The 12,952-nt window shown below is 39.0% G+C and overlaps 1 protein-coding gene across 2 annotated transcripts in view; it reads left to right on the plus strand.

The window, feature by feature from the left end:
• fhl3b (four and a half LIM domains 3b) overlaps positions 1–11,782 on the plus strand; it is a 22,029-nt gene extending 10,247 nt beyond the window's left edge. For both annotated transcript variants that reach the window (XM_053510723.1, XM_053510722.1), the window contains 5 exons: positions 3,680–3,858; positions 7,763–7,937; positions 10,475–10,644; positions 10,735–10,921; positions 11,068–11,782. In XM_053510723.1, the coding sequence (XP_053366698.1) occupies positions 3,703–3,858; positions 7,763–7,937; positions 10,475–10,644; positions 10,735–10,921; positions 11,068–11,213 (834 nt within the window). In that variant the 5' untranslated portion in view covers positions 3,680–3,702 and the 3' untranslated portion in view covers positions 11,214–11,782. The remainder of the gene's footprint in view (positions 1–3,679; positions 3,859–7,762; positions 7,938–10,474; positions 10,645–10,734; positions 10,922–11,067) is intronic.
• The last annotated feature ends 1,170 nt before the right edge of the window (positions 11,783–12,952 follow it).

Raw genomic sequence — 12,952 nt, forward strand, 5'->3', positions numbered from 1 at the left:
TGTTTCTGTCGTTATAGAAAGTCATTTCGCATAGATTGTACGAGAACATGGAAATACAGAGAAAAGAATCATCCCGTCTACTTCCTTCCGTCTTGTTAGAGCTCACAGTGCAGCAGCTGGAGTTTAGTGCCAGATGTTAGATTCGATACCTTTGCTAGCTTCGCTTCGGTGATGTTTCAAATAATTTAACCTCACATCATCATTTACAGCAACCTCGGTTATAGCAAGCGCACTGCGGCTGTGTCCCAAATGCTGCTGTGTTCCAAGCGCACTGAGGCTGTGTCCCAAATGCACTGTAGCTGTGTCCCAAACAAACTTCCCATGTGTCCCAAATACATTCTGGCTGTGTCCATACTGCTTCATGTGTCCCTAATGCACTGTTCCAAATAAACTCCCAGCATGTCCCAAACACATCGCCGCTGTGTCCCTACTGCACTTCAGCTGTGTCCCTAATGCACTGTAGCTGTGTCCCAAACACACTTCCAATGTGTCCCAAGTAAATTCTATCTGTGTCCCTATTGCACTTTAGCTGTGTCCTTAATGCATCCGTATCCCTAACACACCTCGGCTGTGTCCCAGACAAACTCCCAATGTGTCCCAAGCACCCTTCAAATGTGTCCCAAACACACTGCCGCTGTTTCCCGACTGCACTTCAGCTGTGTCCCTAATGCGTCCCGGTCCCGAATACAAAATCCAAATACACTCTGACCTTGTCTTTACCACACTCTGGTTGTATGCCTAATGTGGCTGTGTTCCAAGCACATTGCAACTGTGTCCCAAATGTGCTCTAGCTGTGTCCCAAAAGAACTCCCAATTTGACCCAAACACCCCTCAACCGTGTGACAAACAAACTCCCGCTGTGTCCCTGCTACACTTAAGCTGTGCCTTTAAAGTGTTCGTGTCCCAAACACATTCTGGCTGCGTCCCAAAAACCCTCCAGCAGTGTCCCAAATGCACTCTGGCTGTGTGCCTAATGCGGCTGTGTTACAAGCACACTGCGGCTGCGTCCCAAATGTGCTCTAGCTGTGTCCCAAACAAACTCCCAATTTGTCCCAAACACCCTTCAACTGTGTGCGAAACAAACTCCCGCTGTGTCCCTATTGCATCCGTGTCCCAAACACATTCCGGCTATGTCCCAAATGCACTCTGGTTTTGTGGTCTTCTGCTGCTCTGGCACATCTGCTTCAAGGTTCAACACGAGTTACCGTTGCCTTTCTATCAGCTCGAACCAGTCTAGCCTTAATCCCTCGAGCTCTGGCATCAACAGGGCTTTTTTAGAGATGACTGTGTGTGAAAACACCAGTAGATCAGCAGTATTTAGAAGAATTACTCAGACCACCAACAACCAAACCCCACTTAAATCACCTTCCCTTCCCACTCTGTTGCTCGATTTGAACTTCAGCAGATCGTCTTGATCACGTCTACAGTACAGGCCTAAATGCGTTGGGTCGCTGCCATGTGATTGGCTGATTAGATATTCGTGTTAACACTCAGTTGAACTTTAGCTAGCACTAGACAGAATGACTGTATGATCTGGAATAAGTAATACATTTATCATAATCATGAAGCTTCGCTTGAAGTAAATCACGGATAATGTGTGTTTACAAAAGCAAGCATGAACACATTCTGTATCCCCGTTTATTAATACCATGTGGGGTTTTTGTTTTATTTCATTATTTAACAAAAATCCTGATTTCGTTGTGCAATTTACTGTAAGATGAATGAATGAATAAAACCACAAACCTTTATATAATCAAAGTAAAGAGACGTACAGTACATTATATTAACATAATCCAATAATATTAAGCACATTGATGCAAATGTGTCGCTTTTTACGCCCAAATCTCTTTTAGAAAGTACTTTTCTATTGCATGTATTAAAACTACTTTTGGATTTGCACTTTTTATGCTGATTTATGTATTTTTAAAACAAATAGTTTTCTTTTTAATGATTTATGTTTTTATTCTTCAGCAGTCATGTGCACTGGTATGCTCAGGGCCTCTTTGTGCTTTAATTCTGTTAGTTTCTTTCTCTTTCCCTGCATGCAAAGATGCTCTTGATAGAGCTCGCGGGTGACTTTTTGGTGAAACGATACGCAGAGTGAAAGTCGAGAATGCGCACTGCGTATGGAAAGAATAAGCAAATACTTCCAAAACATTCCAGCACTATAACCAACTCCTGGACAGACACCTCTCTTTACGTTTTTTTACGCTTTATTTAGTAACAGACTCCAAGACTTCAGTGACGTGAACAGTCATGTACGTAGATGTGGATGGAGATATGAAATTTCCTTCCAGGAAAAAAACTCCTACTCATAATTGTGTTTGTGTGTGAAATGTTCTGCTTTACTAGCCTTTAAACAGATTTACACTGTATACAGATACACTTGGAATTTTTTCTGTATTATGTACACAAGTCGCTTCATGAGGTGCAAACATCTCACACCTCCACCATCAGTGAGCAGACATGCACAGGGGTGGACAAAGTATACAACTTTGTTACTTATGGTACTTTAGTGGTCGTCAATACAACTCGTCAAAATCCTATTAAAGCATAAAAAAAAATATTAATGAAACAACACGTTGCCTTAAAATATAGTCTCAGGTATAATCTATGCAGCTTTATAAGGAAATTAGCTGCTTAGTTTTACTGAACATCCTACAGAACCAGCGTAGTCCTTCTAAAGACTTTGTCAAACCTTCTTTTTCATGCAGCAAAACTTTTTTTGTGCCTTTATTTCTTAGAGTAAGGTGGGATAAACAAGCCCTGTAATTAAACACCAGGAGAACATGAGGAACTCCAGCAGTAAACAGCTTATCCATGAAGCAGCAGTGCTACCACCACCATGATTCAAATTCAAGAAGGATGTATTATCATAATCCAAACAATTGCATTTTTTTTTTTTTTTTAATGTTTGGGTGGAATTTCAAGATAAAAAAAATTGGATTAAAGTAATTATTATAATTTGTTAATGTTTTGACTTTCAAATGGCATCTGTTTTTGAACAGTTTAAGGGTTCCCTTTTGAGTCTGGCTCCTCTCAAGGTTCCTGAGTTTCTTCCTTGCATCTCACATACATACACCATCAGGGATAAAAATGTAAATGTGTCTCTGAAATGTAAAGTATATATCACTGTTGCCTTGACCCATCAGGGCAATCCCTCCCTCCAGTCTGTGTGCGTGTTCTCCCTGTGCTTGGTACTCCACAGTTCAAAGACATACAATGAGATGATTCGTGTTTTCAAATTGCATTACATTATGGCATTTGGCAGTCGCTCTTATCCAGAGGGACTTACATTTTTATCTCATTATACATCTGAGTAGTTGACGGTTAAGGGCCTTGCTCAAGGGCCCAACAGGGACAACCTGGTGGTTGTGGGGTTTGAACCTGGGACCTTACAAACTGTAGTCCAATGCCTTAACCACTGAGCTACCCCTGGCTCTATTGCCTCTAGTTGCCTGGAGATCTTCAGCAACAACCATAGAGCAATGCTTCTCAGGTCATTCTAGCCAACCTCTGTTCAGTAGGGATGGTTTGAATGAAAGATTAATGATGTGTTTCTGTAAAGTTGCTTTGTGACAATGTCCAGTGCTATACAAATAAAATAAATTGGTTATTTATTGCTTACTTGAACACATTACTACTTGGTGGCTAAGATTCATGTGTTTGTGTGTTACAGGTTATAAGAGAGCGTGGATCAGGATGAGTGAGCAGTTTAGCTGTGAGAACTGTAAGGAGTCTCTGTACGGGAGGAAGTACATCCAGGTGGACGACGTCCCTCACTGTGTTCCCTGTTACGATCGTCTCTACGCCAACATCTGCCAGGGCTGCAAAGAGCTCATCGGACATAACTCACAGGTCAGTGAGAGAAAGAGCAAAAGTGTGTGTGTGTGTGTGTGTGTGTGTGTGTGTGTGTGTGTGTGTTTGGTTCAGTACAGCCTTGTGTTGATTTAGTTCACACTTTGGAGGATTATGCCATGGCGTCATTCTATAAACACAGTGTATCTTGTGCAGAGCTTCTGACTGTTAGGAATGCACTCGAGTACATTTACACACAAGTAATGGCAATAGTTCATTCTAACAACACAATAAGTGTCTGAATTAATCGATTTAATGTTTGTTTTAAACTTTATGTTTGTTTTAAAATCTTCAATATGCTCATTTTACATTAATTGCAGGAATATAAATTGGAAATTATTTTATATTTGAAGCAAAAATGTTAATTCAACAATTTGTGATCAGTTAAAGTTGTCTTTTCAGTGAGAAACTGTGGTCTAATTGGTTACGGGGGATTAGCAGTGGGAACTGTGGTCTATATGGTAAAAGGGGAATTGAGGTGGGAAATGTGACATATTTGGTTGGTCGTTCCCCACTTAAGGCGGTGGGCGAATTTTCAGGCCCCACTGGTCAACAAAATGATAACGAAAACGGCCAAGTTTACTATTTATTGAACTATCAATTTCTAAACCAGTAAGATCAAATAACACCAAGTTCAAAACAGATAAAATACACGTGCAATTGTTATAACAGGCTTACTTCGTCACTTATCTAGAGCTTTCTTTTCAAAGAAGTCGAGTGGCTTATTAACGTGACTGGGGTGTGTTGTCTCTAAGTGTCTTCCTACTTTGTTGGGTCTCATGCTGTCTGCTGCGAGCGGTTTAAGACACAAAACACACACGGGTCTCTCCTCTGCCCCCACCATCCCCACCATCATCACCATGAATCCAAGCGCAACATACAGTGGGCTTCATCATGTTTTCCTTTCGGCTGGCTTTTTGGTTGATTAGCCTAATAATGCTGAATTGCCTGCTTTTTTGTGGTCCATGTAACAAATGTATCCATTGACGTTATTATGCTCACTAGATACAGTACGCTGGTTTGTGTCCGCGGTAAAGTTAGTTTGATATTCGCATCTCCGAATTCAATAGCTGCGTAAATAAACCCGCAAATAAGATACCCAGATATATTTCCTCTCTACATTGTCTTTAAACTACATCCGCCTTAAATTATACATGTTTAAAAGCATAAACACCATTATTCTCTATGGCGCAACGAATGATTTAGGGATCATCGCAAAATGCCGCACACCAACAAAAAGTGTAGAACGATATTGATCTTCCCTTCTGTTCAGCGCCTGAAGGATCAAAAAGCAACTTTGCTGCCACACTGGAAACTAGAAATGCCAGACTAGTACTGCCTGATAAAATAGTAATGTTTAACAAAAATACAGAAACATCAGCATACACATTGGAATAAATGAAATTACATATATAATACCGAATGTTTCCTTATATATTGTTCCTCTGGAATTAACATGCCGATGTTAAACCGTTATTGTTGCACTATGGTTCCACTTTTTCTCTGATGTTATTTTAATTTACTTGTATTAATGATCCATTTCTTTGCGTGTGATTGTTTAGTTTCGAGTGTCCGATAAAGAAAATAAAGATTAAATAAATCAATAAAGAAAAGCATGAATTAGAATAGCTACTTTCCAATTATTTTCCACTAATTCCCTCCCGTTCATTGGGCCCCACCTGTCATGTCTGTATTCCCCACTAGTGGGGCGCGGCCCACACTTTGAGAACCAAAGGGTTACAGGGACATTAGGGGTGGGAACTGTGATTTGATTAGAAACAGAGACGTAAGGGATGGGACCTGTAGTCTGATTGGTTATGATGGATTATTGGTTGAACTTGCAATCTGATTAGACTGAGGGGAATTAGAGTGGGACCTATGGTATGATTGGTTGCAGGGACATATAGGATGGAAACTGTGGTCTGATTTGTGACAGGAACATTAGAGGTGGGAACTTTGATCTGATTGCTTTTAACGGGATTAGGGTTGAGACCTGTGGTCTAACTGGTTTACAGGGGACTTAGGAGTGGGAACTGAATAATTACAGGAGGGATAGAGGTGGGACCTGTGGTGTGATTGGTTACAGGAGAATTTGGATGGGAACTGTGGTCTATATGCTAAGGGGGCATCAAGGTGGAGTTGTAGTCTGATTGGTTACAGGGGGGTTAGGGGTGGGAACCTATGGTATGATTAGTTCCAGGGGAATTTGGATGGGAACTGTGGTCTATATGGTAAGGGGGCATCAAGGTGGAGTTGTAGTCTGATTGGTTACAGGGACTTTATGGGTGGGAACTGTGGTCTTATTGGTTCATTTGGGAAGCACTGTTGTTTGATTTACATTTACATTACATTTACATCCAGAGCAACTTCACTAGCAACCATAGGTGCTGGGGTTTGAACAAGGGACATTCTGATCCATAGTTTAATACCTTAACCACTAAGCTACGTCCCAGGTCCTACGATTGACTACAGGGACATTTGGGGACGGGACCTGGTTATAGGGACATTAAGTTTAGAAGCCGTAGTTTGCAGGCTTGACCTGAGAATTGATTGCAAGAAATACTGGATGTTTAAGCTACAGTATGTTCACGACTAATCATCCAAATCTTTCTCTTTGACTCCGGACCTCCTTGTTTTTTAGGGGCGCTTCCCCTCCCGCTGAGATCTTTTCCTATATTTCTGTGTTGATTTTACGTGGAAAGTGAGTCTTTGCTCTCAGACAGTCTAAATAAAGCATCGGGTCTTTTGGGAGATGTAGTGAGGGCATCTCACGATTACTCAAGCAGCTGTGCATACAGAGAAAAAAACAACTATAACGGAGATCTTGCTGAGGTAACACGTCTGTGTTGAAAGCTTCATGCAAACATGAAAATGTGAAACGTGATCGGTGTGTAAACAACACCGACTCCTGGGATGGATATCCATAGAAACACTGTGATCCAGCTTGTCACTGTCACTGCATCACTATAGGACAGTGACTGTGGATACACAGCTTTGCATAAGTATTGACCCCTATTAAACTTTTCTATTTATTCGTAGCGTTACAGCCCCTGAAACAGAATAATTTTTCACCAGGTGATAGAAATAATTTGGTTAGTTACAAAAGTAATTATAGTATAGGTAAAGTTTGTTAGAACCCCTTTTTGTAAGACTTTAAAGCAATGTAAAGCTCTGCACGTCTTGGTTGTGATATTTTTGCCCATAATTCTTGGTAAAATTATTCAGACTCTGTTAGACTAGATGTTGTTGGTCTTACTACAGTTTCCCCATCAGATTATGGGTTTTACCAGGGGCGTTCAGGTTCCGTGTACAGTGTAACTATTATACAGTATGTTTATAATCACTTTCATGCTGGAAACTTAAGCTTTGCCCATGTTTACAGTCTTTTGGAGATCTTCAAATTTCGCCTATATTTGTCTTCATCCATGTTCAACCCTAACCTGGGTTCCCAGTCCTGAGGATGATCACATGATGCTACCACCACCGTGCTTTACTGTGAGGATGGTGTTCATAGCGCGAGGTCCTTCAGCATTCCCCTTTGATGGCTGGTTGCTTTTTTGATGCTTCCCATCACTGTCTTTTTGGCTTAAGGCTTATTGGTCTTCATGCTGTTCATTCCGATACAGTACGTTCTCCAACAAGCAAAATGTTTTTCCAGGGACAGTTTCAGGCAGGTCAACTCAACATTCATCTGAACTCCATTCAAACTAACCAAGCTTGTTTCACAGTAACGAGAATCTATGGTTATGCAATCGCAGCTTTTAATTTGTATATCATGTGTAAATTTTTCTAATATTAAAGGGAATTTTGTGCAGATGTTAGTTGCAGGTTGCAACATTACAAAATGGGGTTCACAGCCAAGCTGAGTCATATTTCAAGAGTGTTTTTGTGTGTATGTGAATAGGAGTTGTACTACGATGACCACCACTACCATGAGGAATGTTTCCGCTGCTCCCGCTGCAATCGCTCGCTTGCAGACGAACCTTTCACCTGCCAGGACGAAGCTCTCCTGTGTAACGACTGCTACTGCAGCGAGTTCTCCTCCAAATGTGTTTCCTGCAACAAGACCTTCATGCCAGGTTTGTGATGCACAGAGATGCTGCAGGGTAAAAATCTGGATTGTTCTTTATCAGCTCAGTGTTGAGACAGACAGACGAGACATAAGGAGTTTCCCCGACTGGATCGACTTGCAGAGCTGCACTCGTCTGCCCAAAGGGGATCAATTTACCCGTAAATGACACACAAACGAGTGATGACTAGCATGACACATTAGAGAGAGAGACAGAGACAGAGAGAGAGAGAGACTGGATGTTCTGTCCCTGTCGCATGTCTGCAAGCACGAATCATGCTGTAGTATCAGTTTCAACATTTCACACCCACGCAAAGAAATGCATTCTTCTGACTAACTGTCTGAAAACATGTGAAAACATTTTTCTCTTTTCATTCTTTCTTACTTTGCATTCCTGTCAGTTAGTTTATTTTTTGTCAGTCTTTTTATTCTTTCACTTCTTTTCTTCTTTTTAATATTTTTTCCTTTTTTTTTAATTTGTTTGTTCTATTTTGTTGAAACATTCCCTTCTCTTTCTTTCTTTAATTAGCTTTCTTTCTTTTAATTTTCCACAGTTTTATTCAATTTCTATTTATTCAAAATCTCGTTGTTTTCCTCTCACTGTATTTCACAATTGTTTGTCTTTCTATTTTTCCTTCTTTCTTATTATTTTGGCTTCACTGTTTATTAATTTTTTTTCTTTTTTAATCCTTTCATTCTTTCGTTTTTATTTCCTTTTTTTCTGCTTTATTTCAATATTTTTATTCGTTTTATTTGCCCTTTTGATAGTTTCTTTGTGGATTTGTTGCTTTTTGGTTTCTTCTTTTTTATGGTAGGTTTTTGTCTTTCTATTTTCTTTCCGTCTTTCCTTGTGTTTCTTTCCTTTTATGACTTACATTTATTTCTCCTTTCTAAACATTTATTTATTTAACCATTTTCTACTTTTATTTTTTGTCCATTAAAAAAATATATGTATTTCTTTCTCTTTTTTGTTTATTTCTCTTTCGCAGTCACTCACTCACTCACTCACACCATCAGCATGTGATTTATCCTGCTCAGGGTCACAAGGAATCCTGAGACTATCCCAGGATCGCTGAGTATAAGGCAAAAGTACACCACAGATGGACTTACCTCTCTTAGTATACTATCTATCTATCTATCTATCTATCTATCTATCTATCTATCTATCTACAGTATCTATCTATCTATCTATCTATCTATCTATCTATCTATCTATCTATCTATCTATCTATCTATCTATGTAGTTTGTTTAACAAACAGAGGTAATGATGATGATGATGATGATGATGATACAACCCCATGGTAACGACTAGTCGATCAGTTGGTGCAGTATCCTGTAGCCATATATGGGCATGAGCTCAGCTCTTACATCACTTCCTGTGTGAGAGGTGATGGTCTCCAGACCGGACTGTAGTGGAGTAAATATGTGTGGAATGAGCAGGACTCGTGTACTTACAGGCTGGACACACACACACTCCGCACTCCACACTATACACTCCACCCTCTCTAGGTGTGAGATTCTTTATTATGAGTTCCTCATAACTCCTGAAGCAGTCACACTCAGCTTTCCCTTTCTATCTCTTTATTTTTCTTTCGTTCCTTCCTTGTTTCTTTTTAAAACCTTCAGAAAAGCTCATGATAAAGTAAAAACTTACATATATTTTTCCTTTTTAAAAAAAATAATAAACTCCTATGAACTGATAATCGCTTTTTTTCTTTCTACCCTTCAGTAAATGTTATTATAATGTATAAATAATACAGTTTTTTTAATCAAAGCTTTAAAATCATAGAGTATAAGTGCTATATTTCCTCTTTTCCTCTCCCTTTCTTTTCATTATTCTTTCTTCCTTTCTTTTTTGTTCTATTCTTTCGTTCTCTCTTTCTTTTTGTCTTCCTTTGTTATTTTCTGCAGCCTTTGAAAAAAAAAAATCTTGAGTTTAAATTCCTAAACTATTAGTTATAAGTTCTCAATTGTTTTTCTTTGTTTCTTTCTTTCTTAAAAGATAAAAAGTTAATAAAGTTATTGTTTCTTTTTTGTTCGATTCCTAGAGTGATAGCCTCTTATTCTTTCTCTCTACCTATCTTTTTTCTTTCTTTCTGTTTTTCTATCTTTCCTTCTTTCTTTCTTCACTATCTTTTTTTTCTTTCAGTTGAAAAAAGTTATTATAAAATGATATAAAAAATGCCATCCCTATTTTTTATAAAGTTTAAAATCCCAAACTATTATTAATAAAATCTCTTTTTTCTTGCTTTCTTTCCTTCTTTCTTTCTGAAGCCTTTTTATAACCTTGTGAACGTTATTATAATGTAAAACATATTTTTGTAATTAATATAAATTATAAGAGATAACCTCATATTTTTTCTTTCTTTCTTTCTTTAGTATTGTATATCTATATATATGTTCGAGATAGTTTATGATACATTGTTTATAATTTTTCCATAAATGTAAAATCTTAGAGCGTTAAAAATAAACTCTTTTTTTTTCTTTTTTCCCCTCATAACCACTATACACACACACATACACACACACACACACACATTTTTCAGGATCGAGGAAGTTGGAGTACGGTGGCTCTACCTGGCACGAGGAGTGTTTTGTGTGCTGTGGGTGTCATCAGTCTCTGGGCTCTCAGTCTTTTATCCCCGATAAGGACAAGTATTACTGCGTGCCCTGCTACGAGAAACGCTTCGCCCCCCGCTGCAGCCACTGCAAACAGGTCTCACATACAAACACACAACAAACACACACACATTTTTAAACAAGTGGAAGTTACCTTGGTGCTTATTTTTCCGGGTGTGTGTTTTAGATCCTGGCGCAGGGCGGGGTGACGTACCGGGACGAGCCGTGGCACAGGGAGTGTTTCCTGTGCTCGGGCTGTAAGGTGCAGCTGGCCGGTCAGCCCTTCACCTCTCAGGGTGAAAAACCGTACTGCGTGAAGTGCTTCAGCTGCCTGTATGCACAGAAATGCACCGGCTGCAACAAGGCCATCACAGGTTTGTGTGTGTGTGTGTGGTTATGAAAGACTCTGAGCATGTGTTTGAAATTAGAAAGGTAGGGCTATAATGGACATAATACTGCAATACTGCATGTTCCGTATGATGGTCATAAATCTCTCTCTCTCTCTCTCTCTCTCTCTCAGGTTTTGGTGATGGGAAGTACGTTTCCTTCGAGGAACGTCAGTGGCATCAGTCGTGCTTTAAGTGCTCCGGATGCTCTGCCTCTCTGGTCGGAGCTGGATTTTTCCCCAACGGCTCGAAGATCCTTTGCAAAGATTGCAACAACTGAAGCAAAAATATTATGTGTGTGTGTGTGTGTGTGTGTGTGTGTGTGTGTGTGTGTGAGAGAGAGAAACACTGATCCAGAATCAGAGGTTGGAGATATATCAGATGAAAGGTTTTGTTTCATATAACTGTGTGTGTGTGTGCGTGTGCGTGTGTGTGTGTGTGATAATCTGTTTATTATCTATATAATTGTTTACAGTTTCTACAATCCAAATTTTAAAAACTTACCAAAAACTTCTCAATTAACCGATATAATCTGATCTGGGGGCGTGGCTATCCTCTGGATATAGCGATGTCACAAAATAAATTAGGCCAATCACGTGTAATATGCAAATTACCAAAGAATAGTGAGATTGTGAGCAAGTTTTAATATAGCAATAGAAAAGGTGTGCTGGCTCGGTAGCTGAATATATATTTTTTATTTTATTTTTTTATTAAAAATATAAACAAAAGCATGGTTGTCATAGTAACAGGATATTTGCTAAGTAATACATCACTCTTACGAAGAGATACCTACCTGGGTAGCATTTTCAAATGTGTATGTTTTAGCATGAGAATTACATTTTATTAAAAAAAAAAAAAAAAAAAAAAAGCAAACACACACACACACACACACACACATAGCATTTGCTATTTTTATATGGAAAGAGAACTTTTGAAAACACTGTTGCCTAGCAACTAGTGAACAATAACGCCAGACACCAGCTAGCTAAAAACTACGTTATATGTTTTACCCAGCTAGCACACAGCTCTTAGAGACGTCGCAAAGCTGTAGTAACTGTATAAACAACACCAAATCATTCGCATTGTCAATGTTTCCCTCAGAGGTGATGATTAATTACTAAGAAAACACTTCTGTTAGCTTAAAGTATGTAGTGGTTATACTTAGCACTAAGCGCTAAACAAGCTTCTGGCAGTCACATTTAATCGCTAATGGATGATAATGATTTACACATAAATACTCTCTTTTGGTTGACTGACTAATTGGAAGTAACTGAAAAGTAATATTTAAAGAAATATGCAACCCCTCCCCCACCAGATTTCTTAGCATAGCGAATATTTTAGCGTTTTTCTTTGTGCGAGTCCGCCATGATATCATGTCTCTCAGCCCAGCAGTGTGTTAAACGCATTTCAGATTTCTTCTGTAATGATTTTTACCTGACTTACGCAACCTGTCCCGAGCTGCCTCACTGAGCGTGAAGAACCACATTCCAACATTAACATTTCAGACATTTACGAGTGCAGTCCTAACTCTTTCCACTCGAGCTGTGCTTGTAAATTTGCTTTTAGTGTTTTTAACGTCTCACTATGTCGTTTTCGGAAGAAATTCTCACCATATTAACGTGTAGTCGAACATTATTATCTAAACCTATGTTCACATTACAAGCCTACAAGTGTTTAAATTAATTTGATTCCATCACACTCTCGTGTTCGTGAATAGCCTGTAAGTTACGTGTTCTCCTGTAACTAAATACGTTCAGGTTTAATATTCCGGATGGGAAGCACCAGGGATCACTGATGTGATTTTATCACGATTCATAGGTTCCGATTTAATTTATGTTTCGAGTATTTGGGTATGATGATTGTATTAATATCCCATTTTTAAAAATCCAGATACTATTACAGTTCTAAACAAGCTTAAACAAACTGCTTGCCAATGTGTGAATTATTTAGAGCACACCACCTGTAGGATTATAGAGGAACTGCAAAACTTTACCACCTGAAAAAAATAAAACTTTACAT

Source organism: Clarias gariepinus, chromosome 2, assembly GCF_024256425.1.
Source record: "Clarias gariepinus isolate MV-2021 ecotype Netherlands chromosome 2, CGAR_prim_01v2, whole genome shotgun sequence".
Classification (NCBI taxonomy): Eukaryota; Metazoa; Chordata; class Actinopteri; order Siluriformes; family Clariidae; genus Clarias; species Clarias gariepinus.